Below are 24,631 nucleotides of genomic sequence, written 5' to 3' on the forward strand. Positions count from 1 at the left end.
TGGCTTACAGGGGAAACACGCCGTAGGACGCCCTCTCATACACTCGAACCTTGGCAGGGTGATCGGATGAAAACAAAGGGACACCTGTTTTGTCTTCGGGGCCAACACGCAATAGCTTCGCAGAAAATGACACTCAAAGTTTCGATGGGATTTCATCAAGCTATTCCTGCAGCATAAAACTAAGTGCCAAGGCTGAGATACGAAACTGGGTGTCTTGCTCACGACTAGATTGGATTGGATTGTTTGAGGGAAGAGACCAAACAGCGAGGTCATCGGTCTCATCGGATTAGGGAAGGATGGGGAAGGAAGTCGGCCGTGCCCTTTCAAAGGAACCATCCCGGCATTTGCCCGAAGCGATTTAGGGAAATCATGGAAAACCTAAATCGGGATGGCCGGACATGGGATTGAACCCTCGTCCTCCCAAATGCGAGTCCAGTGTGCTAACCACTGCGCCACCTCTCTCGGTCCTGCTCACGAGTCAGATGCGCTAACTACTACGTCACACTAGCAGAGTGGCTTCGTACAACTGCACATACTACCACAGTGTGCCTTCTTCCCCAATCCAAATTCCCATTCGAGCCTCAGCGCACTGGTATTCCCCATAAACTAGAACAACATTGCAGAGGATCTCCAACTACATTGGAATAGCACCTCATCATCGATCGAAATGTGGGATCCTGCCTGAAAGCCAGGAATAAATGCTTTAATCAAATGAACAGGGTTCCAGAGAAAATTTCACTCATCGTTACAGTCTGCATATATACATCATAGATGTTTGAGACTTTAAAAGGTCCCTGGAACCCTATAGGTTCAGTTTGATTAAAGCACATACACTGATCAGCAAAAACACCTCCATAGTAGCCAGTACGTCCACCTTTGGCATGATAACAGCATGGACGCATCATGGCATCATATCTGCAAACACACATCTCCTAATTCCCGTAAATTCCATGGAAGGGGTCGATGAGCTCTGATCCAACCTGCAGCCACATCCCAGATGTGTTCGATCGGGTTCAGATCTAACTAGCTAGGGCTCCAGCACATCAACTGGAACTCGCCACTATATTCCTCGAACCACACCATCACACTCCTAGCCTTGTGAAATGGCGCATTATCTTGTTGAAAAATGCCACTGTCGTCGGGAAACATGACTTTCAAGAAGAGGTGTACATGGTATGCAACCACTGTGCGGTACTCCTTGGCAATCATAGCGCCTTGCACGATATACAATGGACCCATGGCTGCCCACGTGAATGTTCTGCAGATCATAATGGAGGTGCTGAAAGCTTGTCTCCATCCCACAGTACAGGTATCAAGGAGCTGAACCCCTGAAAGATAATGGATTGCGCCTTCCCATTGGCGTGATGAAGAAGGTCTCAGGATACATCGCCCCGTGCAGTGCTCTGCCACTGCACCAATGTCCAATGCCGACGGTCACGTGTCCATTACAGTCATAGTTGCCGATGTCGTGGTGTTAACATTGACACATACATGGTCGTCGCCTGCAGAGGCCCATCATGTGGACTGTTCGGTGCACTGTGTGTTTACACATATTTGTTCTCTGCCCAGCCTTAAAGTCTGATTTTAGTTCGCCGGCCGCTGTGGCCGAGCGGTTCTAGGTGCTTCAGTCCGGAACCGCGCTGCTGCTACGGTTGCAGGTTCGAATCTTGCCTCGGGCATGGATGTGTGTGATGTCCTTAGGTTAGTTAGGTTTAAGTGGTTCTAAGTTCTAGGGGACAGATGACCTCAGATGTTAAGTCCCATAGTGCTCAGAGCCATTTGAACCATTTTCGATGTTAGTTCCGCCACAGTTCACCGCCTGTCGTGTTTTACCAGTCTGCCCAGCGTACGACGTCCAAAATCTGTAATTAGGGCTGGCCGCCCAACCTCACGATGTCTGCATGTGGTTTCACCTCGGTTTCGCCATGCATTGAAGATACTCACCACAGCACTACTCGAACACCTGGCAAGTCGTGCCGTTTCCAAAATACTCATGTTGAGACCCCAGGCCATAATAATGTGCCTTCAGTCAAATTCAGATAGGTCACATACTTTCCCATTCAATACACAGCACTCTCACTACGTGTGCCGTGCATGTGTCTGACTAGCTGTCACTAATTACCACGTGAAGTTTGTATCGCCAAGTCTGATTCGTATCGATAGTAGACAGGTTGGTCGTTATGTCCTGCCTGATCAGTGTAGTGACTTAGCAGTCAGGCGCTGGACTCCCATTGCCAAGTACGGCTGTTTGTATCCACACCTATATATTCTGTGTTTTGCGTAAATCTATCATGGTAGTACCAACCTAACTGCTTCTGTCATATTATTTTTTTATCGTCAGCCCTTCTGTTTTTCAAGAAATATTTAGCCTTTTCACTTTTACTCTCATCCAGTTATTTCCCACATGTGACATCAGTATTGCTGTCAGTGCCTCATTGTTACTAGTCCTACACACTATAACAATTAGATCATATTTCAGGCTAATCTCAGTGAGCGAGGTGGCGCAGTGGTTAGCACGCTGGACTCGTACTCGGAATATCGGCAGTTCAAACCCGCGTCAGGCCATCCGGATTTAAGTTTTCCATCATTTCTCTAAATCGCTCCAGGTTAATGAAGAGATGGTTCGTTTCAATGGGCGCAGCCGATTTCCTTCCCCGTCCTTGACACAATCCGAGCTTGTGCTCCGTCTCTAAGGAGTTCGTCGTCAACGGGCCATTAAATCCTAATCTTCCTTCTTTTCTTCCAGCTAGTGTCAGTAGCCAAGGGGACTACCGTTTGAACGAGTGAGTGACGATGTATTAAGTTCCTTAACCACTCTGTTCCTCTCCCAATCAACCAACTACCCACACTACCTTTCAACCATCCGCTCAAGGTAAATACCAGGATGGTTCCTTCGAAATGGACAGGGCCGACCTCTTTCCCCAATCCAAGTTGGTACTCTCTCACGCCATGATCTCGATGGGACGTTAAACAACAAAATATTATTTCCGTCGAAGGAGGGTCTTCAGAGCAACTTCTAGAGAAGCTGTATGGTGTAAAATTCTAGAAAACCAGAGGTGACCAGACTGCTTTGCTGTGACTCTGCCTGAGGCGTCGTTTGGACGTCATTATGAGGATGACGTAGTCAGCAAACCGCTCTCTCAACTGGTAGTCTCGGCCTTTCCAAACCGAAACCGCGGTTTACCGTTGAAGTACTCTCCTAAAGACTCTGACAGCACATCGGCGCTGCTCCCCTCTTGACAGTACTCGCGATAGAACCTGAGCTCCCTGTGTGGCACGCAGACACACTGCATACTCACCTACATCACAAAATGGGTAAAAGAGACATCCAGTCCCATGTGCAGATTGCTTAATTAAAGAGTTCCAAAGGCAACAAATATTTAACGCGGTGAGTCAAGAATTAAAGTTAGATACTATACAGGGTGGTCCATTGATAGTGACCTGGTCAAATATCTCACGAAGTAAGCATCGAACGAAAAAACTACAAAGAACGAAACTCTTCTAGCTTGAATGGGGAAACTAGATGGCGCTTTGGTTGGCCCACTAGATGGCGCTGCCATAGGTCAAACGGATATCAACTGCGTTTTTTTTTTTTAAAGAGTAACTGCCATTTGTTATTACATATTCGTGTAGTACGTAAAGAAATATGAATGTTTTAGTTCGACCACTCTTTTCACTTTGTGACAGATAGCGCTGTAATAGTCACAAACGTGTAAGTACGTGATATCACGTAACATTCCGCCAGTGCGGACGGTATTTGCTTCGTGATACATTACCCGTGTTATAATGGACCGTTTACCAATTGCGGAAAACGTCGATGTCGTTTGATGTATGGCTATTGTGATCAAAATGCGAAACGGGCGTGTGCTATGTATGCTGCTCGGAATCCTGGACGATATCATCTAAGTGTCCGGACCGTTCGCTGGATAGTTACGTTATTTAAGGAAACAGGAAGTGTTCATCCGCATGTGATAAGTCAACCACGACCTGCAACAAATGATGACGCCCAAGTAGGTGTTCTAGCTGCTGTCCCGGCTAATCCGCACATCAGTAACAGACAAATTGCGCGAGAATCGGGAACCTCAAAAATGTCGGTGTTTAGAATGCTACATCAACATCGATTGCACCCGTACCATGTTTCTATGCACCAGGAATTGCATGGCGACGACTTTGAACGTCGTGTACAGTTCTGCCGCTGGGCGTAAGTGAAATTACGGGACGATGACAGATTTTTTGCACGCGTTCTATTAAGCGACGAAGCGTCATTCACCAACAGCGGTAACGTAAACCGGCATAATATGCACTATTGGGCAACTAAAAATCCACGATGGCTGCGACAAGTGGAACATCAGCGACCTCGGCTGGTTAATGTATGGTGCGGCATTATGGGAGGAAGGATAATTGGCCCCCATTTTATCGATGGCAATCTAAATGGTGCAATGTATGCTGATTTCCTACGTAATGTTCTAGCGATGTTACTACAAGATGTTTCACTGCATGACAGAATGACGACGCACTTCCAACATGATGGATGTCCGGCACATAGCTCGCGTGCGGTTGAAGCGGTATTGAATAGCATGTTTCATGACAGGTGGATTGGTCGTCCATGCACCATACCATGGCCCGCACATTCGCCGGATCTGACGTCGCCGGATTTCTTTCTGTGGGGAAAGTTGAAGGATATTTGCTATCGTGATTCACCGACAACGCCTGACAACATGTGTCAGCGCATTGTCAATGCATGTGCGAGCATTACGGAAGGCGAACTGGTCACTGTTCAGAGGAATGTCGTTACACGTATTGCCAAATGTATTGATGTTGACGGACATCACTTTGAGCATTTATTGCATTAATGTGGTATTTACAGGTAATCACGGTGTGTGTTCTCAGAAATGATAAGTTCATAAAGTTTCTTATATCACATTGGAACAACCGAAATAAAATGTTCAAACGTACCTACGTTCTGTATTTTAATTTAAAAAACCTACGTGTTACCAAGTGTTCGTCTAAAATTGTGAACCATTATTTTGTGACTGTTACAGCACCATGTATCACAAAGCGAAAAAAGTGGTCCAACTAAAACATTCATATTTCTTTACATACTACACGAATATGTAATAAAAAATGAGGGTTCCTTATAACATCCATGATATATATATATATATATATATATATTACGAGTGGAATATGAACGTGTAGAAAATTACGCAACTCAATGATACTCATTCAATTATGTAATTATTTCTTAAAAAGATGATAACTATCTAAAACAGACACAATATTTATTTCACATTCTTTGTTAATCTGTCTTTCTTTTGTTTTGTACCCTTTTGTCGTCTTCTTCTGATATACGTCGCCGACGCAAGACGCGAATCGATTTGAGGTCTGTTGAATGAAAAACATTTAATGTAAAATTATTGTACTTTTATGTTCATTTGCTGGTAAAATCAAATAGATCCAAATGCGTTAAAACTATTTATGATTAATTATTGAAAATTCACTTCTTCTTTTAATTATAATTTTGTATTAATTGTTTTATCATAGCTGCAAGAAGCGCATCCATTGTTAGTTGCGATTATGTAGCAACTTCGCCTGTACTTCTATTTGAAAATAGCATGGGTTTGTGTTAAACTAATTTGCAAAACAATTTAATAATTTTTTTATTGGCGGCATAAATTTAAATGATTAATTATTTATTGAGCAAAGGAAAATCTTAATTAAAAAAGAAATCCTCTAACTTTTGTTGGCCGCCATCTTAACTTTTATCACAGCGGCAAATTTAAATTACTTGAAACTGCAAACAATATTCCGATGTGTAAGAAATAAATGTGCACCGGTGGCACTGAACTCTATTTATAGAAGAAAAAATTAATCGAATCAGACTGCATTTTCTAAGAGCAGTGCTGATGGTATTTGTTGTTGAACAAGATTTCATTGCTGATGTATGAGGCCAAAATTAAACTACGCACGAATCACGGAGAAAAATATTTCTGGTAGCATACGTCAGTGTTGTGTGCGGGTGGTATTCTGTGGTTCCTTTTTATGATCAATTTGCCAAGAATACTTAAATTCATCGAAGACAAAAATTATAAAAGGTCAGATGTACGATCTGTAATTTTATTGATATGAACACAACTTACAGTCAACATTACTACACTACGTCAGGTGGAATTCTTGTGCAATTTGAACAAAATAATTATCTGGGAGAAGTTTTAGTATGAATAATGCATTATACATGTGTATAATATTGTCAGTATCGTTTACAAAATCTAATCAATGCAACTGCTAAAAAAAAAAAAAAAAGAGTGAATTCAAACCGCAGAATACCATAGAGTATCATACCATCCATATTCATTGCCTTTGTCTAACTTGATGATACGCAAAAACCGCCACATCCCATTTAAAAAAACGCAGTTGATATCCGTTTGACCTATGGCAGCGCGCCGGCCGGAGCTGCCGAGCGGTTCAAGGCGCTAAAGTGTGGAACCGCGCGACCGGTACGGTCGCAGGTTCGAATCCTGCCTCGGGCATGGATGTTTGTGATGTCCTTCGGTTAGTTAGGTTTAACTAGTTCTAAGTTCTAGGGGACTGATGACCTCAGATGTTAAGTCCCATAGTGCTCAGAGCCATTTGAACCATATGGCAGCGTCATCTAGTGGGCCAACCGTAGCGCCATCTGGTTTCCCCCCTCAAGCTAGACAAGTTTCGTTCTTTGTAGTATTTTCGTTTGACGCTTATTTCGTGAGAGATTTGGCCTAGTCACGATCAATGGACCACCCTGTATATCCATATCCATTACGTACCCTAATTTTTAATGACTAGTCTACATGAGAATTTCGTTAACCATCACACAGAAAAAAGAAAAAAAAATGACTATATTCTCAAGCGAGTGGAACATGACTCCACTATGCAACTGTACATAAAGACATTTTATCATAACTATAAAAGACTCATAGCTATCATACAAAATATCTAAACGTAGTGTCCACTATACGCAGAGACAGTCGGATAACAAATACAAGGTGTCACAAAAATGCACGGCACAAATTTCAGAATGTATTCATCTCATGTAGACAAATTATATTAACATGGGTCTGGAACCACTCTTTTTCCATGTCAGAACTCATTTTCCTCAACGAATTTCAACGAGACCAGATCAGATTGTAAATTTTCACCGTCGGCATGTATGGATCGACGTCAATCCTCACGCAACTGTTGAAGCAAGTCATCAAGATTTACTGTCACTGTTTGGAGCAGCATTGTCGGTGATTCGTTGGTAGGGCGTCACTTTCTTCCACCAGGCTCAAAGTTATCATAATTTCGCAGAGAATGTTGTATCTGATCTGTTAGCAGATGTGCCTTTAGCTGTGTGACAAAACATATGATGATGATGATGATGATGATGATGATGATGAGTCCCATACCCCGAGGAGCGTAGGGAACGATGAAGACAAAGCAACACCCAGTCACCTCGAGGCAGGGAAAATCCCTGACCCCGCCGGGAATCTAACCCGGGACCCCGTGCGCCGGAAGCGAGAACGCTACCGCAAGACCACGAGCTGCGGACGACAAAACATATACTTCATGCATAATGGAGCACCTCCTAATGTTAGTGTTACTGTCTGTCGGCTTCTAAATAACAGATTCAGTGGCAGATGACAGGTAGAAGTGCACCAGTTGGCTGGCCTTCGACAGTCTCCGGACCTAAATACACAGGACATTTATTTGCGGGGCATTTGAAAACTCTTTTGTATGAACCCCAGTACAAGACATTGAGTCACTGTGGCCGTATTGTCATGTGAGATTCTCTACGACGACGGATTAATGCATGTGTCAGTGCCCACAGAGAGCGTAACTGGACATCTCATGTGATAAAGAGTTACATGTGGTATGCTGAAGCGCTCTGTTCGTGTGTATTTTTCTTGATTAATGAGCTGGAGAAAATGAGCTGTAACCTGGAAACAAAGCATAATTTCTTCGTCTACGTGTGAAAAATGTGTTCTGCAATTTGTGCCGTACGTTTTTGTCTCTCCTGTATTTATTTGGTTGAACATAACATTCAATACAAGTCCAGTTTTCTTCGTCGTAAAGGGAACATCTGCTGTAAGTAATGCTCAAATAAAAGAGTTTTGTTATGACGTATCTGGTCCTAGAAACTGCTAGGTGGTTCACGACTTCTTCTTCATTACAACAATCACATAATGGCGATTTCTTCCATCGTAATCAGAATAGGTGGGTTTCGTGATAAACAGCTATTCCACAGATCCGTAGGCTTATACCTCCAGACGATGCAAAGAAGTGAAATATTTCAGATATAAGTGCGATACGCACAAAATCATGGGTTTGTCCGCCTACGTGTTTACATTTGCTGTTGCTCGAAATTATTGCCAACAAGCAATAAACCGTTCATACAACAGAAGCTTTTTACAGCTATCGTTAGGTGTGAGAGCAGTTTCTTCGTAGTAACGAATGTGTCAAATATGTAAAATAAGTTTCGTCGTCGTTCCTTTCATCCCATTACTGTGGTGACAGTTGCGAAAACGAAAAGAATGATACTGTCCTTCATGGACTTAGCCCTCATATGGGAAGCGCGGTGCTCTTCCTTGCCCCTGTCTCCGTTATCTGTGTTCTGCAACCTTCCTCTTGCTCTCCCACACACGTCTCTCACAGCGATTGCTGTCAGTGGCCTCAGTTTAAATCTACCTGCCTGTAGTATGAATTCCTTGTTTCATGAACAAATAAATTACTTCTTTATATGCTCTAGCATCTACTGTTTCCACTATTTACGTCAAAGCTATTTTAGCTGTTAGATACTATGTTTGGTGTAAGAACTCTTACAAGATGTGTGTCGTAATGAATGTAATGTGAACTATGTAGAATGCATGTTGGCCCTAATTTACCAGAATACATGAAATAAAATATAATTGTAAGACAAGGTGATGGCTTGTTCCAGTCATCTTTGACTGTGTCTTACAAAGGAGCATAAGGAAGCAGAATAAAACTTAAATGAATATCAAGTATCATCAATAAAACTGGGAAGGAAGGAACAGTGTAGTGAAATACATTGCCTGGTACTTACAGATGATTTTCCTATACTATGTGTTGATCGGATGCAGAAGTACAAGTCTGTCTCTCGGAATGTGCGGACGGTGGAGCAGGTGGAAGAATCCCTAAAAATAAAACTAAATTTATCACTAGCATTTAAAAAAAAATTATAATCGTACATTGGGCAAATAGGAATTTCGAATATCTAGGAGAGATAACGTTAGGAAATGGGTTAGAAAAATCTCCCATTCTGCGAAGGATAAACAAAATGCAAAGGGTGTATGAATAGCAAAAAAAGTTTGCAATAAAAATTGAACGTCAAGAAAGGAAAAAATCATGAATTGCAAAATGTGAGTGCTTAATACCAAATTATAAATTAGACAAACAGAAATAATAGATGAAAGAGTCATGCAGAAAATTTTTGGTACTATTGAAAGGAAAGAAGCTTGGAAATTAAGAACAAATGATGAAATTTAGGAAACTATAGAAAAAATAACAGAAACAGTAACGAAAAAAGATTGATATTATTTGGGTACTTATAACGTATGAACGGCAGTGGACCGACAAAACATATCTTCAAGTATGTTGGATGAAAGAAATTAACAACAATTTAGGTCAGAGATGTTTAGAAATAAACAAAATAAAATAAGAAGATTAAACAGAAAGAGAGATTTTCAGAAGGAAAGAGTTAAATGCGGTAGGATTCCAAGGCAGGAGCAGTGAGTGAACAGGTGTGAAGTGGTGTGAAGAAAGAAAAATGAGACGTGGTGAAAAGATGTAAAAGTACTGGAAGAGGAGAAAAGAATAGATGAGAAAGAAATGGAACTGCCACTGTACAACAGGGGAGATGCAGTTCGCCAGCTGAATTCTACATACGGATGAGTGTCTCACGTAACTTGTAAGCTACTGTACAGTTCGCAAGTCGGCAGACTTTCGTATCAACAGGTTATCTCACTACAAGTCAATAGTTTTTCACTACAGTACCGAAAAAGAAATAGTTACATAAACAAAGCCTCAGCCAAAGCAATACAAAGAGGTAACAAATGTAGCGAAGTGAAGATTGCTTACTGCGGTGGCGACAATGTAAAACGAAGGGCGTGTTTCACTTTGAAACTTACGAGCTTTTACTTCGTAACTGGAAGCTGTGCGTGTGCGCCAAAATCTCTGGCTAGTAATGTGAAAGCAAATACCTTTTGAAATTCCGATTACTGTGTCTGATCTACACTCATGCTCATACATTAAGGATAATGCTGATACATGGTGAAACAACGCTCTGGTGGGCGGTTTGCGGTTTTAAATCACCTCAGGATGTGACAGTGCGGTGCATTTGACCTGCGGTCGTCGCACGGTGGCGCTGGCAGCAGTCACATACGCAGAGGTGTGTTGGTGCATGTCACAGTACGGTGCAGCGAGTAAGTGTGTAGACGTTTTCTGATGTGCTAATGGTGACTGTGTGTTGAAAATGGCTCAAAGAGCACATATTGATGACATTATGAGGGCTAGAATACTAGGGCGACTGGAGGCTGGTAAGCACAGCAGGTCGTAGCACGGATCCTCCACGTGCCACAAATTGTGATCTCAAGATTATGGCAACGATTCCAGCAGACGGGAAATGTGCTGAGGCGCTACAGTACGGGACGCCCACAGTGTACAGCTCCACAAGAAGACCGATATCTCACCATCAGTGCCCGCAGACGGCTACGGAGTACCGCAGGTAGCCTTGTTCGGGACCTTACCGCAGCCACTGGAACAGTTGTCTCCAGACACACAGTTTACAGACGACTGAACAGACATGGTTTATTCGCCCGGAGACCTCAAGGTGCATTCCACTGACCCCTGGTCACAGGAGAGCCCGTAAAGCCTGGTGTCAAAAACACATTACATTGTCATTGGAACAGTGGTCCCAGGTTATGCTCACGGACGAGTCCAGGTACAGTCTGAACGGTGATTATCGCCGTGTTTTCATCTGGCGTGAGCCGGCGCTGTGGCCGAGTGGTTCTAAGCGCTTCAGTCCGGAACCGCACTGCTGCTACTGTCGCAGGTTCTAATCCTGCCGCGGACATGGGTGTGTGTGATGTCCTTAGGTTAGTTATATTTAAGTAGTTCTAAGTGAGGGGACTGATGACCTCAGATGTTAAGTCCCATAGTGCTTAGAGCCATTTGAACCATCATCTGGCGTGAACCAGGAACTAGATACCAACCCCTTAATGTCCTTGAAAGGGACCTGTCATGGTTTGATGGTGTGGGGTGGGATTATGATTGATGCACGTACACCCCTGCATGTCTTTGACAGAGGAACTGTAACAGGTCAGGTGTATCGGGACGTCATTTTGCACCAGTATGTCCACCTTTTCAGGGGTGCAGTGGGTCCCACCTTCCTCCTGATGGATGATAACGCACGGCCCCACCGTGCTACCATCGTGGAGGAGTACGTTGAAACAGAATATGTCACGCAAATGGAAAGGCCTGCCTGTTCGCCAGATTTAACCCTATCGAGCACGTCTGAGATATTCTCGGTTGACGTATAGCAGCATGTCTTCAGACCCCTACGACACTTCAGGAGCTCCGACAGTCACTGGTGCAAGAATTGGAGGCTACACCCCAGCAGCTGCTCAACCACCTGATCCAGGGTATGCCAACCCGTTGGGCGGCCTGTGTACGTGTCGGGGTACATGCGCAGGAAGCAGTGGCATTTTGTAGCACATGTGTTTCGGGACGGTTTTCTCAACTTATCACCAATACCGTGGACTTACAGATCTGTGTCGTGTGTGTCCCCTAAGTGCCTATGCTATTAGCGCCAGTTTTGTCTAGTGCCACGTTGTGTGGCACCACATTCTGCAATTACCCTTAATTTATGAGCATGAGTGTAGAATCGCCTTTGCTACCCTACTTTAAAATGCGAATATAACTGTGCTAATTACTTTTCATGTATGTGATACCAATTAATCTAAACTGCATCTGGCTGTCAGTAAATGCATTTAATGCTCAGAATGGCTTTGCCACAGAACAATCACAGACAATGGTTAACTGTTGCGTAACGAAGATGTCCCTTCTTATAAAACGCATCTGTTGAATTCGTATGAAATTTTGCAAATGAAAACGTTTCCTAATATTTTCACAAAAGGTTCGTTCAGCCCCTGCAATAGACTTCCACCATGGCAATGGATAACTCGGCTCTGTTCTATCTGAACTGCAAAAATGATGAGCGGAAATAGATCACTGTCGCAGCAGTTTGCCTCTTTAATTCTTTTACCAGGCATCCTTGGGAAATTAAACTATTTTTTTCCTTTTTTTTTCGAAAATAATAATGGCTGCTCAGTCAGCGGTGCAAGGCGTGGCAGTGCAAGTTTTTGCCAAACGCATTTTTCATTTAACTAGTCAGGATAATCTTCACTGAAATGTTGCGTAAATAAGTAACAGGTTGTTTTGCAGTTGCATTGAAACCGTTTAATGATCCAGAAAAAACTCGAACTTAGATGAACTATTACTCTTTCTGAACATTATCTTCCTCAGAGTTGTCATACACCATACTGAATTCTTTTAACAGACTGTGGTGTGCGTACTGTAAGACCTTCAGTACACACACCATCAGATTATTTGACTTGTCGCTCTAACAAAGTAGGCGAGTGTCAGCAATATGTCTCGTGGTCTTATCGTGGCGTGTTTATCTTCTGCCGTGAGGTCAGATGATAGAAATGCCACTTGCACGCTTCGAGTAGCAGATTGACGGTGACCAACTTTAAACAAAACTTGATTAATTTTAACACACGTTTATTAAAATAACAACAAGCATAAAAATTACTTAACTTGGTTCTGGATGCTATTTACAACTGACAATCTGAAGTTCCTTTGGTATTGGTACGTTAATCTTATTCTCACATATATCTCTGATACTTGAAAAAAGTGTCTATACATTTATCTTCATGGCTATGCACAGGAATATGGTAATCTTATTAGGCGCAGACTGAAACTTGACTATAGACTGGTACAGACAAATGTAGAACTCATACAGAGTGGTACAGACTAATGCAGACTGGTACAGACTGGTGCAGACAAATGCAGGCAGACTAATCCGAGGTCTGTAAACTTGTTATAATACCTCGCGCATTCATGTATCACTGCGCGAGTGTGATCCGCGAGGAGAAAAGGTTCTACGTTAGCAGCAATCTCATTTGCTGTGTTACATATTAATACACGGATCGGCGGGAGCAGAATTTGGTCCGTCTCTATGGCAGCGCCATCTCGTAGTGCGGAGACGGGCAAGTGCTGCGCCTGCGCTGTTGTGCTTAGTGGGGCGCGCTCTAGTGGGAAAGTTTTGTACGTGCTGGCTACGCGGAACTATGTACACAACACAGACATTGCTTTAAATCATGTAAAATTTAATACTTTAGATCCCTTACGAAATACCTTTAATTAGTGCCCCCCCCCCCTCCAAATCAAGATTAAGTTAAAGTACTAAACGTATGACTGATAATTCTTCCTGGATATCAAGACGTACGTATCGTTAAACACAATGAAATCTTCACACTACACACCCTTCAACAAAAATTTTGATTGGCGTTACACATTATCGCACGTGCCTTATTAATAAGAACTGTACTACAGTAAATGTGATTGCGTTCCGCGTAGTCGAGAAACGGACACGAAACTCTCGAAGTGTCCATGCGGCAGGCACAGACGACATCAGAACAATGGAGTGGAACAGTCTCAGATTTCAGTGCGAGAATGTATACGCGCTCAACAGTCACGTAATGCTGCGTGAGCCTTACCTACGGCCACACTCATTCTGCAGAGCTCTGGGTGCTGTTGTTTTTATTGCAGGACATTCAGAAATTCATGGACGACAGCCCTGCAGGTGTGGTATATTTCTGCCTCGGCTCAAAGTTCCGACCCGACTCGTTCTCTCCGGAGAAGCTGCAGGCCGTGCTGGACACATTCTCCAGGCTGGAGCAGCGCGTGCTCTGGAAGGTGGACGCCTCCAGCCTGCCGTCGCTACCGGACAACGTGAAGACGGCAGCGTGGGTGCCGCAGAACGACGTGCTCAGTGAGTCACATGTTTGTGTTTATATATTTATTATCGCTTACGATCTCGACAACTGCCACCTCAAATCTAATGCAGCTCGAACTTAAGCACAGCTACGGAAAGTTTTATACAAGGTGCGACAAAAAAAAAGTGGCGAAGAGTGCAGAGTTTCTTGACTTCAGCAAGGCGTTCGATACAGTTACCCGCAGTAGTTGAATGAACAAAGTAAGAGCATAGGGACTATCAGACCATTTGTGTGATTGGATTGAAGAGTTCCTAGATAACAGAACGCAGCATGTCATTCTCAATGGAGAGAAGTCTTCCGAAGTAAGAGTGATTTCAAGTGTGCCGCAGGGGAGTGTCATAGGACCGTTGCTATTCACAATATACATAAATGACCTTGTGGATGACATCGAAAGTTCACTGGGGCTTTTGCAGATGATGCTGTGGTGTATCGAGAGGTTGTAACAATGGAAAATTGTACTGAAATGCAGGAGGATCTGCAGCGAATTGACGCATGGTGCAGGGAATGGCAACTGATTCTCAATGTAGGCAAGTGTAATGTGCTGCGAATACGTAGAAAGATAGATGCCTTATCATTTAGCTACAAAATAGCAGGTCAGCAACTGGAAGCAGTTAATTCCATAAATTATCTGGGAGTACGCATTAGGAGTGATTTGAAATGGAATGATCATATAAAGTTGATCGTCGGTAAAGCAGATGCCAGACTGAGATTCATTGGAAGAATCCTAAGGAAATGCAATCCGAAAACAAAGGAAGTAGGTTACAGTACGCTTGTTCGCCCACTGCTTGAATACTGCTCAGCAGTGTGGGATCCGTACCAGATAGGGTTGATAGAAGAGATAGAGAAGATCCAACGGAGAGCAGCGCGCTTCGTTACAGGATCATTTAGTAATCGCGAAAGCGTTACGGAGATGATTGATAAATTCCAGTGGAAGACTCTGCAGGAGAGACGCTCAGTAGCTCGGTGCGGGCTTTTGTTCAAGTTTCGAGAACATACCTTCACCGAAGAGTCAAGCAGTATATTGCTCCCTCCTACGTATATCTCGCGAAGAGACCATGAGGATAAAATCAGAGAGATTAGAGCCCACACAGAAGCATACCGACAATCCTTCTTTCCACGAACAATACGAGACTGGAATAGAAGGGAGAACCGATAGAGGTACTCAAGGTACCCTCCGCCACACACCATCAAGTGGCTTGCAGAGTATGGATGTAGATGTAGATGTACAAAGAAACACAGCAGAAGAAAGGAAATACAGTGCTAAGCTGATGTTAGCACATGTTGAAAGTGTGGTATCGATATCAACGATGCTACGGCTTACTGCCGGCTGCAGTGGCCGAGCGGTTGTAGGCGCTACAGTCTGGAGCCGCGTGACCGCTACGGTCGCAGGTTCGAATCCTGCCTCGGGCATGGATGTGTGTGATGTCCTTAGGTTAGTTAGGTTTGAGTAGTTTTAAGTTCTAGAGGACTGATGACCACAGCAGTTAAGTCCCATAGTGCTCAGAGCCATTTGAACCATTTTGAATCACGGCTTAGGAGCCAGTTAAGTTGGCACTACGACAGACGACGACGACAGCTTCTTCTAGCAGGCGCTTTTCAGCTCTGCGAGCACCACTCTAGATTCAGCCCATTTGATGAAGAGCAGACGGCCGAGACACTTCGCACCACATTGCAAATTTATGTATTACTCTTTTTGCTAAAGTAAAGGTGATTTTAATTCACACTGCAATACCGAGAGATTTTCACCTTTTCCTGCTCTTACCCACGCGCCGCCTTCCAGGCGGGATGCAAAAGTTGACGACGAGGATGGGATGCGACGCTCAGACCCGTCGTATGTAGATCAAAGCTGAAGCGAAGTCTCGTCTACCTATCGGTCTTGACGCAGTGTTTGATTCTTCCGAATTGTCAATGAATCTTTATTGATTCGCAAAGATAAGGAATTAGCTGATGGTTTTCCGGTGGATTTTCGTCGCATTGCTTCCGCGACAGCGGCCGAGGCTTCTTTGCAGACTCTTTTTGCAGTATATTCGTATTCCACTTGTTCGACGTTACTTTGTGCAACTTCACAACTTGCCTGTACACCACGGTGTTATGTTGTTACGAACTGACAGTGATCAGTCTCGTGTGGTTGTACCTCGTTCGCTGCAGTCTGAAATTCTCCGTTTACTGCACGCTGGTCATTGGGGTATTGTGCGGACGAAGCAATTAGCGCGTCGTCACTGCACTTGGGCCGACATCCATCAACAAATAGAGAATTTGCTTGCTAATTGTCGCTCTTGCGCGGAGCATCAATCTGCTCCCCGCCAGCGCTTCTTTGCGTGGCCGACGCCTACAGCGCCTTGGCAGCGCGTCCATTTTGATTTTGTGGGTCCTTTTAGGAACACCCGCTGGTTGATAGTTATTGGTGCGTACAGCAGCTTTCCTTTTCCAGAATGAGATTTTCACTCTGCAGCAGGGTGTGCGCTGATATGAATCTTCCTGGCAGATTAAAACTGTGTGCCGGACCGAGACTCGAACTCGGGACCTCTTTGCCTTTCGCGGGCAAGTTCTCTACCAACTGAGCTACCCAAGCACGACTCACGGCCCGCCCTCACAGCTTTACTTCTGCCAGTACCTTGTCTCCTACCTTCCAAACTATACACAAGCTCTCCTGCGAACCTTGCAGAACTAGCACTCCTGAAAGAAAGGATATTGCGGAGACATGGCTTAGCCACAGCCTGGGGGATGTTTGCAGAATGATTTTCACTCTGCAGCGGAGTGTGCGCTGATATGGAAGGTAGGAGACGAGGTACTGGCAGAAGCCAAGCTGTGGGGACGGGGCGTGAGTCGTGCTTGGGTAGGTTAGGTGGCAGAGCACTTGCCCGCGAAAGGCAAAGGTCCCGAGTTCGAGTCTTGGTCCGGCACACAGTTTTAATCTGTCCTTTTGTTGTACCTATGTCTTCTACTACATCTGCCAGTACTATTCTGGCTTTGACGTCTATTTTTTTGCGTTGAGGGCCTTCCTGAAGTTATTGTCTCCGACATTGGCCCACAATTTGTGTCCTCAATTTGAAGCGTTCTGTGATGCTAATGGCAGATTTCATCAGATAACACAACAGACCTCCACCCTGACCTCCAGTGAACTCTTGCTTGCCACCACTGAAGTCACAAATGGCGGTGGTTTTGGGTCAGTGGAATGCACTCTACAGGGCGTCTGTCTCGGAGCTGTCGAAGTGACCGATTTGTAACAGTTCGTTGTGACAACGTGGTGCCAACTGCTGCTCAAATAGTTGCTGCAGATGTAGTACGATGCGCCAGAGAGATACGCCGAACACGATGGTCTTTTATTTTGGTAGTGCCACGTGGGCCTTCTGAACCTGATGTTCTTGCGATCGTACATTCTCGTGACCGCTACTGCGAGCAATTATGTATAGTGGCTAAATTCGTGCCTAGTCTTCCTGCAGTATCACGGAAGGAACATCCATCTACATCTACATTTATACTCCGCAAGCCACCCAACGGTGTGTGGCGGGGGGTACTTTACGTGCCACTGTCATTACTTCCCTTTCCTGCTCCAGTAGCGTATAGTTCGCGGGAAGAACGACTGCCGGAAAGTCTCCGTGCGCGCTCGAATCTAATTTTACATTCGTGATCTCCTCGGGAGGTATAAGCAGGGGGAAGCAATATATTCGATACCTCATCCAGAAACGCAACCTCTCGAAACCTGCACAGCAAGCTACACCGCGATGCAGAGCGCCTCTCTTGCAGAGTCTGCCACTTGAGTTTGCTAAACAGCTCCGTAACGCTATCACGCTTACCAAATAACCCTGTGACGAATCGCGCCGCTCTTCTTTGGATCTTCTCTATCTCCTCTGTCAACCCGACCTGGTACGGATCCCACACTGATGAGCAATACTCAAGTATAGGTCGAATGAGTGTTTTGTAAGCCACCTCCTTTGTTGATGGACTACATTTTCTAAGGGCTCTCCCAATGAATCTCAACCTGGCACCCGCCTTACCAACAATTAATTTTATATGATAATTCCGCTTCAAATCGTTTCGCACGCATACTCCCAGATATTATACAGAAGTAACTGCTACCATTGTTTTTTCTGCTATCATACAATCATGGATCCAGCTTCTCGTAGCCGTGTTACACCATCTCTTTCAAACTCACGGACCTGCTGATAATGGCGTCTTTGGTGCCTGTAAAGCATTCTTGCCTAACATCAGCTCACCGCGTCGAATCTCAAAGGTAACCAACACTCACGTTTATCGTAGCGTGTGTTAAGCAAACCTGATTTGCATCCTCGTAATGGCGCTACTAGCGTCACTCTTATTCGACTGACGTGAAACTGGAATAGACATCATCTTTCAGATGTAGAAACACGCCTACCAACTTTCGTTTGTCACAGAACTCCTTCTTGGAGTTGCGATATTTTTTCCGCCAGTGTAATTTTATGCAATGTTTTACACTGGAAGTTGGCCTTCAGCATCGTTGGAAACTGCACAGATGTCCATTTGATTTGTTATACAGCTTTTGCTTCTGACACATGAGTGTGTTTGACGTCATAGGAATGACGTCAGACGCCACCATAATAAAAAAAAAGAAGCCATCTCAAGTGAAAGGTGGCAACTGTGGGCAGTTTTCGGGTGTGTGTAGTTGCTTAGCACGCCAGTTACTAGCAGAGGGGCTCTGGTGATTCGATTCTATTACATACTATGATGACAAAACATTGACTACACGATACTGAAATGGATCTACGTGTAGTTCTGTACGATAATAGGCGAAAGAATTTTTTGTTTTGTTTTTCACACGCTTGAAATCATTACACACATTATATATATATGGTGTTGCAAAAAGGTACGGCCAAACTTTCAGGAAACATTCCTCACACACAAATAAAGAAAAGATGTTATGTGGACATGTGTCCGGAGACGCTTTATTTCCATGCTAGAGCTCATTTTAGTTTCATCAGTATGTTCTTCCACCTACGCTCAATGGAGCAAGTTATCATGATTTCATACGGGATACTCTACCTGTGCTGCTAGAACATGTGCCTTTACAAGTACAACACAACATGTGGTTCATGCACGATGCAGCTCCTGCACATTTCAGTGGAAGTGTTCGTCCGCTTCTCAACAACAGATTCGGTGACCGATGGGTTGGTAGAGGCGGACCAATTCCATGGCCTCCACGCTCTCCTGACCTCAACCCTCTTGACTTTCATTTATGGGGGCATTCGAAAGCTCCTGTCTACACAACCCCGGTACCAAATGCAGAGACTCTTCGTGCTCGTATTGTGGACGGCTGTGATACAATACGTCATTCTCCACGGCTGCATCAGCTCATCAGGGATTCCATGCGACGGAGGGTGCATGCATGTATCCTCGCTAACGGAGGACATTTTGAACATTTCCTGTAACAAAGTGTTTGAAGTCACGTTGGTACGTTCTGTTGCTGTGTGTTTCCATTCCATGATTAATGTGATTAGAAGAGAAGTAATAAAATGAGCTCTAAAGTGGAAGGAAAGCGTTTCCGGACACATGTCCACATAACATATTTTCTTTCTTTGTGTGTGAGGAATGTTTCCTGAAAGTTTGGCCGTACCTTTTTGTAACACCCTGTATATATATTATTACACACGTTACATGCCTTTTATCAGACCACGCGAAACATTCATGATTACTTGTTCTTCCTGTTCACAAAATCCTCTCTTCCTTTCTTCAGTCCACTTTGGCCTTTGGGTGCTGTTTTCTCATCATTCCCACTCGTACACCTCGTATCTATAGACAGCTTTGTCCATGACGTCCGCTGGATCTAACTGAGCTCTTTCCAGATCAATTTTGACTCGTGTCATGCAGGGTGCAGTCGTCTTGAGTCGCTGGATGTACCTGAGGCTTCTGTTTGTGTGTCTGGTCTGTGGGAGTCTGCTGATGTGTCCATAAAATTTTAGTCGCCTCTTTCTAGTGTCCGCTGTGATGTTGGAGAACTTCTCTGTGATGTCTCTGGAGTGAAGCCTATATCCTTCGTCCGTGAGGTTTGGTGCAATAATTTTCCCAATGATTTTTCTTTCCTGTGTGAGAATGTTCTCAAGGTCGGCCTTCGTGGGTAACATCAGTGTCTCACTGGCGTATAACACCTCAGGTTCGATTACAGTATTGTAGTGACGAATTTTGGTGCAGGCATACAGACATTTCTTGTTGTAAATACCCTGTGTTTTGTATAAGGCTCTCTTTATTTTCAGTAACCTAGTGTTCTGGGCAATTTTCTCCTTTTCTGTCGGTTCGAGCACTTCAGCTAGGTATTAAAGTGTGTGACCCTGTTGATCTTGCCATACTTTGTGTTCAAATTTATAACTAACAAACGGCCACAAGGAAAATATAAAAATAAATCTACGGAGGTTGTGGATTTGAAAGTATGATGGGGCCTCGACTCCTATATTCAAAAGAGCAAAGTTCAAGTTCAGTACAAATATAAGCTCTTGTCTGTAATATGTTAGTGCTCGCACCTACACTGCTCTAATCAGTCGCTAGAGACTTAAATTTTTATAATCGTGCCAGACAGTGAAGATGATATCATTCGGAGCGTACTTAGTCGCGGTTCGCAGATAACATCGTCTTGATTGGTGCTCCGGGTTCGATTTCCGGCGGGGTCAGGGATTTTCATCTGCCTCGAGATGACTGTGTGTCAGTGTGGTCCTCATCATTTCATCATCATTCATGAAAGTGTTGAGAATGGACTGAGTAAAGGTTGGGAATTTGTACCGGCGCTGATAACCGCGCAGTTGAGTGCCCCACAAACCAATCAGCATCATCATCATCATCATCATCATCATTATTGATTGGTGCTGTCATTTCTTCACCAAATTGTGATTTGCGCTATTTCAGATATTGACTTTTGAAGCTGACTAGATAAAACATCTGAATGAAACAGGTCTGCCGCTCGTCACGTTGTAACGCCGGAAATGCATATCCTCCTATTTCCATCTATTGCACTGCAAATTTTTTTCCTTATTTTGTTACCTGAAGATATAACATTTCTGTGTCTTTGTATATTGTAATTGTTTTACTATTTGTATATACAGAGTGAGTCACCTAACGTTACCGCTGGATATATTTCGTAAACCACATCAAATACTGACGAACCGATTCCCGATTCCACAGACCGAACGTGAGGAGAGGGGCTAGTGTAATTGTTTAATACAAACCATACAAAAATCCACGGAAGTATGTTTTTTAACTCAAACCTACTTTTTTGAAAAATGGAACCCCGTTAGTTTTGTTAGCACATCTGAATATATAAACAAATACGTAATCAGCGCCGTTTGTTGCATTGTAAAATGTTAATTACATCCGGAGATATTGTAACCTAAAGTTGACGCTTGAGTACCACTCCGCTGTTCGATCGTGTGTATTGGAGAGCACCGAATTACGTAGGGATCCAAAGGGAACGGTGATGGACCTTAGGTACAGAAGAGACAGGAACAGCACGTTACGTCCACACGCTAACACCTTTTTATTGGTCTTTCTCACTGACCCACATGTACATTACCATGAGGGGTGAGGTAAACGTACACACGTGGTTTCCGTTTTCAATTACGAAGTGGAATAGAGTGTGTCCCACTGGAAAAGCGTCGACGTATGTGGTATCAGGATGATGGTGCACCTGCACATTCCGCAATTAACACTAGGCTGACCCTTGACAGGGTGTTCGACGGGCGTTTCATAGGACGTGGATGACGCATAAATTGGCCAGCCCGTTCTCCTGATCTTACACCTCTGGACTTCTTTCTGTGGGGTACGTTAAAGGAGAATGTGTACCGTGATGTGCCTACAACCCCAGAGGATATGAAACAACGTATTGTGGCAGCCTGCGGCGACATTACACCGGATGTACTGCGGCGTGTACGACATTCATTACGTCAGAGATTGCAATTGTGTGCAGCAAGTGATGGCCACCACATTGAACATCTATTGGCCTGACATGTCGGGACACACTCCATTCCACTCCGTAATTGAAAACGGAAACCACGTGTGTACATGTACCTCACCTCTCATGGTAATGTGCATGTGCGTCAGTGAAAAATACCAATAAAAAGGTGCTAGCGTGTGGACGTAATGTGCTGTTCCCGTCTCTTCTGTACCTAAGGTCCATCACCGTTCCCTTTGGATCCCTACGTAATTCGGTGCTCTCCGATACACACGATCGAACAGCGGAGTGGTACTCAAGCGTCAACTTTAGGTTACAATATCTCCGGATGTAATTAACATTTTACAATGCAACAAACGGCACTGATTACGTATTTGTTTATATGTTCAGATGTGCTAACAAAACTAACGGGGTTTCATAAAAAAAACGTAGGTTTGTGTTAAAAAAACATACTTCCGTGCTTTTTTTTATGGTTTGTATTAACCAGTTACACTAGCCCCTCTCCTCACGTTCGGTCTGTGGAATCGGGAATCGATTCGTCAGTATTTGATGTGGTTTACGAAATATATCCAGCGGTAATGTTAGGTGACTCACCCTGTATATGCATTTATGTCGATGTATAATTTGTTTGTTTTGTAAATATTATTTGTATTTTTACGCTGGGTCTGGCCTAGGGAAAACTATGCTATCGAACGATTACATCGATAGGTCGTGTGGAGAACGAAAGTGTTCAGGATCTTTGGTAGTGTTAACCCTGCCGCGTGGAGCGCGGGCAGAGGAGAGTTTAGGCTGGGGTGGTGCAGTGGAGCAGGTGTGTTGTGTGACGCTCCCGCGAGTTGCCGCGCTTTCGGGGTTGGGCAGCATGTAATTGCGCTCGACTTGCTATGATAGTTTCTGACATGGTGTCGCGGACGGGAAGCATTAGCTGGCGCACATCAAGAGCCCGTTTTCGGCTGAAGACCGTGTCGAGAAGAAGGTGCGCCAACATCCAGCTTCTGCAACAGCGACGGCCGACAATGAGTGACTGTCGCCACCTCCTCGATCGACGACTTCAAACCTTCAATCAACCAACAAGGAAGACTGGAAGCACGTAAAGTTTTAGAATTGTATGACAGACCTCAGCTTTTAAAATTGTTCCATTCACAAAATTACAGCAACTTAGCATGAACCTTTTTTGCTCATTGTCCCAATTGCATTACCAAGCAGGGTCCCTTCCTTTTCCGGAATGAACCCGAGTGTCGTTGAAGTTCAAACGGCAGCATCATTCGATTTCACTGCTTTAATTTCAAAGTTCAGTTAAGGTATTCATAGCTGGCTACAATATTTAGATTACACAAGCAAAATTTAAGAGTGCGAGTTTTGTTACCATATTTTAGCTTACCTGTGACTGCAGCTCAGCTTGGTACGTACTAAATTTTACTAGGCTGTTAATTGTTCAGAATTATTTAATTCAAGTTCAAAGTTAAATCTCTTGTTTCTAAATTGCGTAGATCCAAGTAGCTTTTGAAATGATTGTTGAGGTAGTCCAAGACTAACCGTATTTTACTGAATTTCGATGTGCTTCAGAAAGAAAGCTCACTATTAACTTCAGTCACTAAATTAATTTTCGATTTTCCGGTTTTATTAATTCTTTTGCTAAATTAAGTCAGAGTGTAGCGAAATTTATTACTTCTGACAAACTTTCAATTTTCACACTACACGTGTCAACCTTCAGTTGCCACGCTTCTAGTGCTAATTATATGTGTAATAACCTTTCTTTTTCAGTTACTATAGTAATTGTCCTTAGGACTGGCGATCGTAATTTCCCCCAAATCTCAAATATCTAATTACCGCTAGTTAATCGTTAACGTAACGGCCGCACATTTACTTTCTTTATTAACTTTACCCCTTTTCTAAATTAATTTCCACCAGTTTCATTTGCATTTTTCCTTTCATTTAGATGTAACCCTTTCGTCGCTCTTTGCCGACAAATTAACTTCGGTGACGATTGCTTTTCCCAGATTTCCATTAGGTACACGCGGTTTAATTTTTCACTGTCATTAAGGTCGATAAGTGAGGGGGAGGTTACAACGTGTTGTTCATAATGAAGCAAATGAAGTGAAAGTGACGACAAGTAACCAGCGATGCCTTGCCCCTGTGTTCCAGATCACCCTAACACGCGTGTTTTCATCACTCACGCCGGTCAGATGAGCATGGTGGAGACGACGATGGCCGCCGTACCTGTGCTGGCCATTCCATTCGGCGGTGACCAGGTGGCCAATGCGGCGAGGGCGGCCAAGAGGGGCACCGGCCTCCTTCTGGAGTACCAGGACCTCACGTACGACACGTTCAGCAGCGCTCTGGACGCGTTGCTCAACGATGCCAGGTACTCCTCTCAGTCTGTATCACCAAATGGATGCACTCGTCACAAATCACTGTTGCAGGTTGCCGGTCTAGCGGCTTACAGGGGCAAAAAGATTGATTTACAATATTTCATACACTCTAAGACAAAACGAGGTGCAACATGAAGGAATTATCCGAGCGGGATACAAGTCGGTAGATGTGACACGCGTGTACAGACAAACAAATGATTACAATTTCAGAAAAATCGAATGCTTTATTCAAGACAAAGACCTTCGCAAACTGA

General features: G+C 43.9%; 1 protein-coding gene across 3 annotated transcripts in view; it reads left to right on the top strand.

Annotated features, from left to right (window-relative positions):
* Positions 1-24,631, top strand: part of LOC126484094 (UDP-glycosyltransferase UGT5-like) — a 168,306-nt gene that overhangs the window by 103,395 nt on the left and 40,280 nt on the right. For all 3 annotated transcript variants that reach the window (XM_050107468.1, XM_050107467.1, XM_050107466.1), the window contains exons 6-7: positions 13,867-14,089; positions 24,151-24,370. In XM_050107468.1, coding sequence (XP_049963425.1) covers positions 13,867-14,089; positions 24,151-24,370 — 443 coding nt within the window. The remainder of the gene's footprint in view (positions 1-13,866; positions 14,090-24,150; positions 24,371-24,631) is intronic.

The sequence above is a fragment of the Schistocerca serialis genome, chromosome 6, assembly GCF_023864345.2.
Source record: "Schistocerca serialis cubense isolate TAMUIC-IGC-003099 chromosome 6, iqSchSeri2.2, whole genome shotgun sequence".
Lineage (NCBI taxonomy): Eukaryota > Metazoa > Arthropoda > Insecta > Orthoptera > Acrididae > Schistocerca > Schistocerca serialis.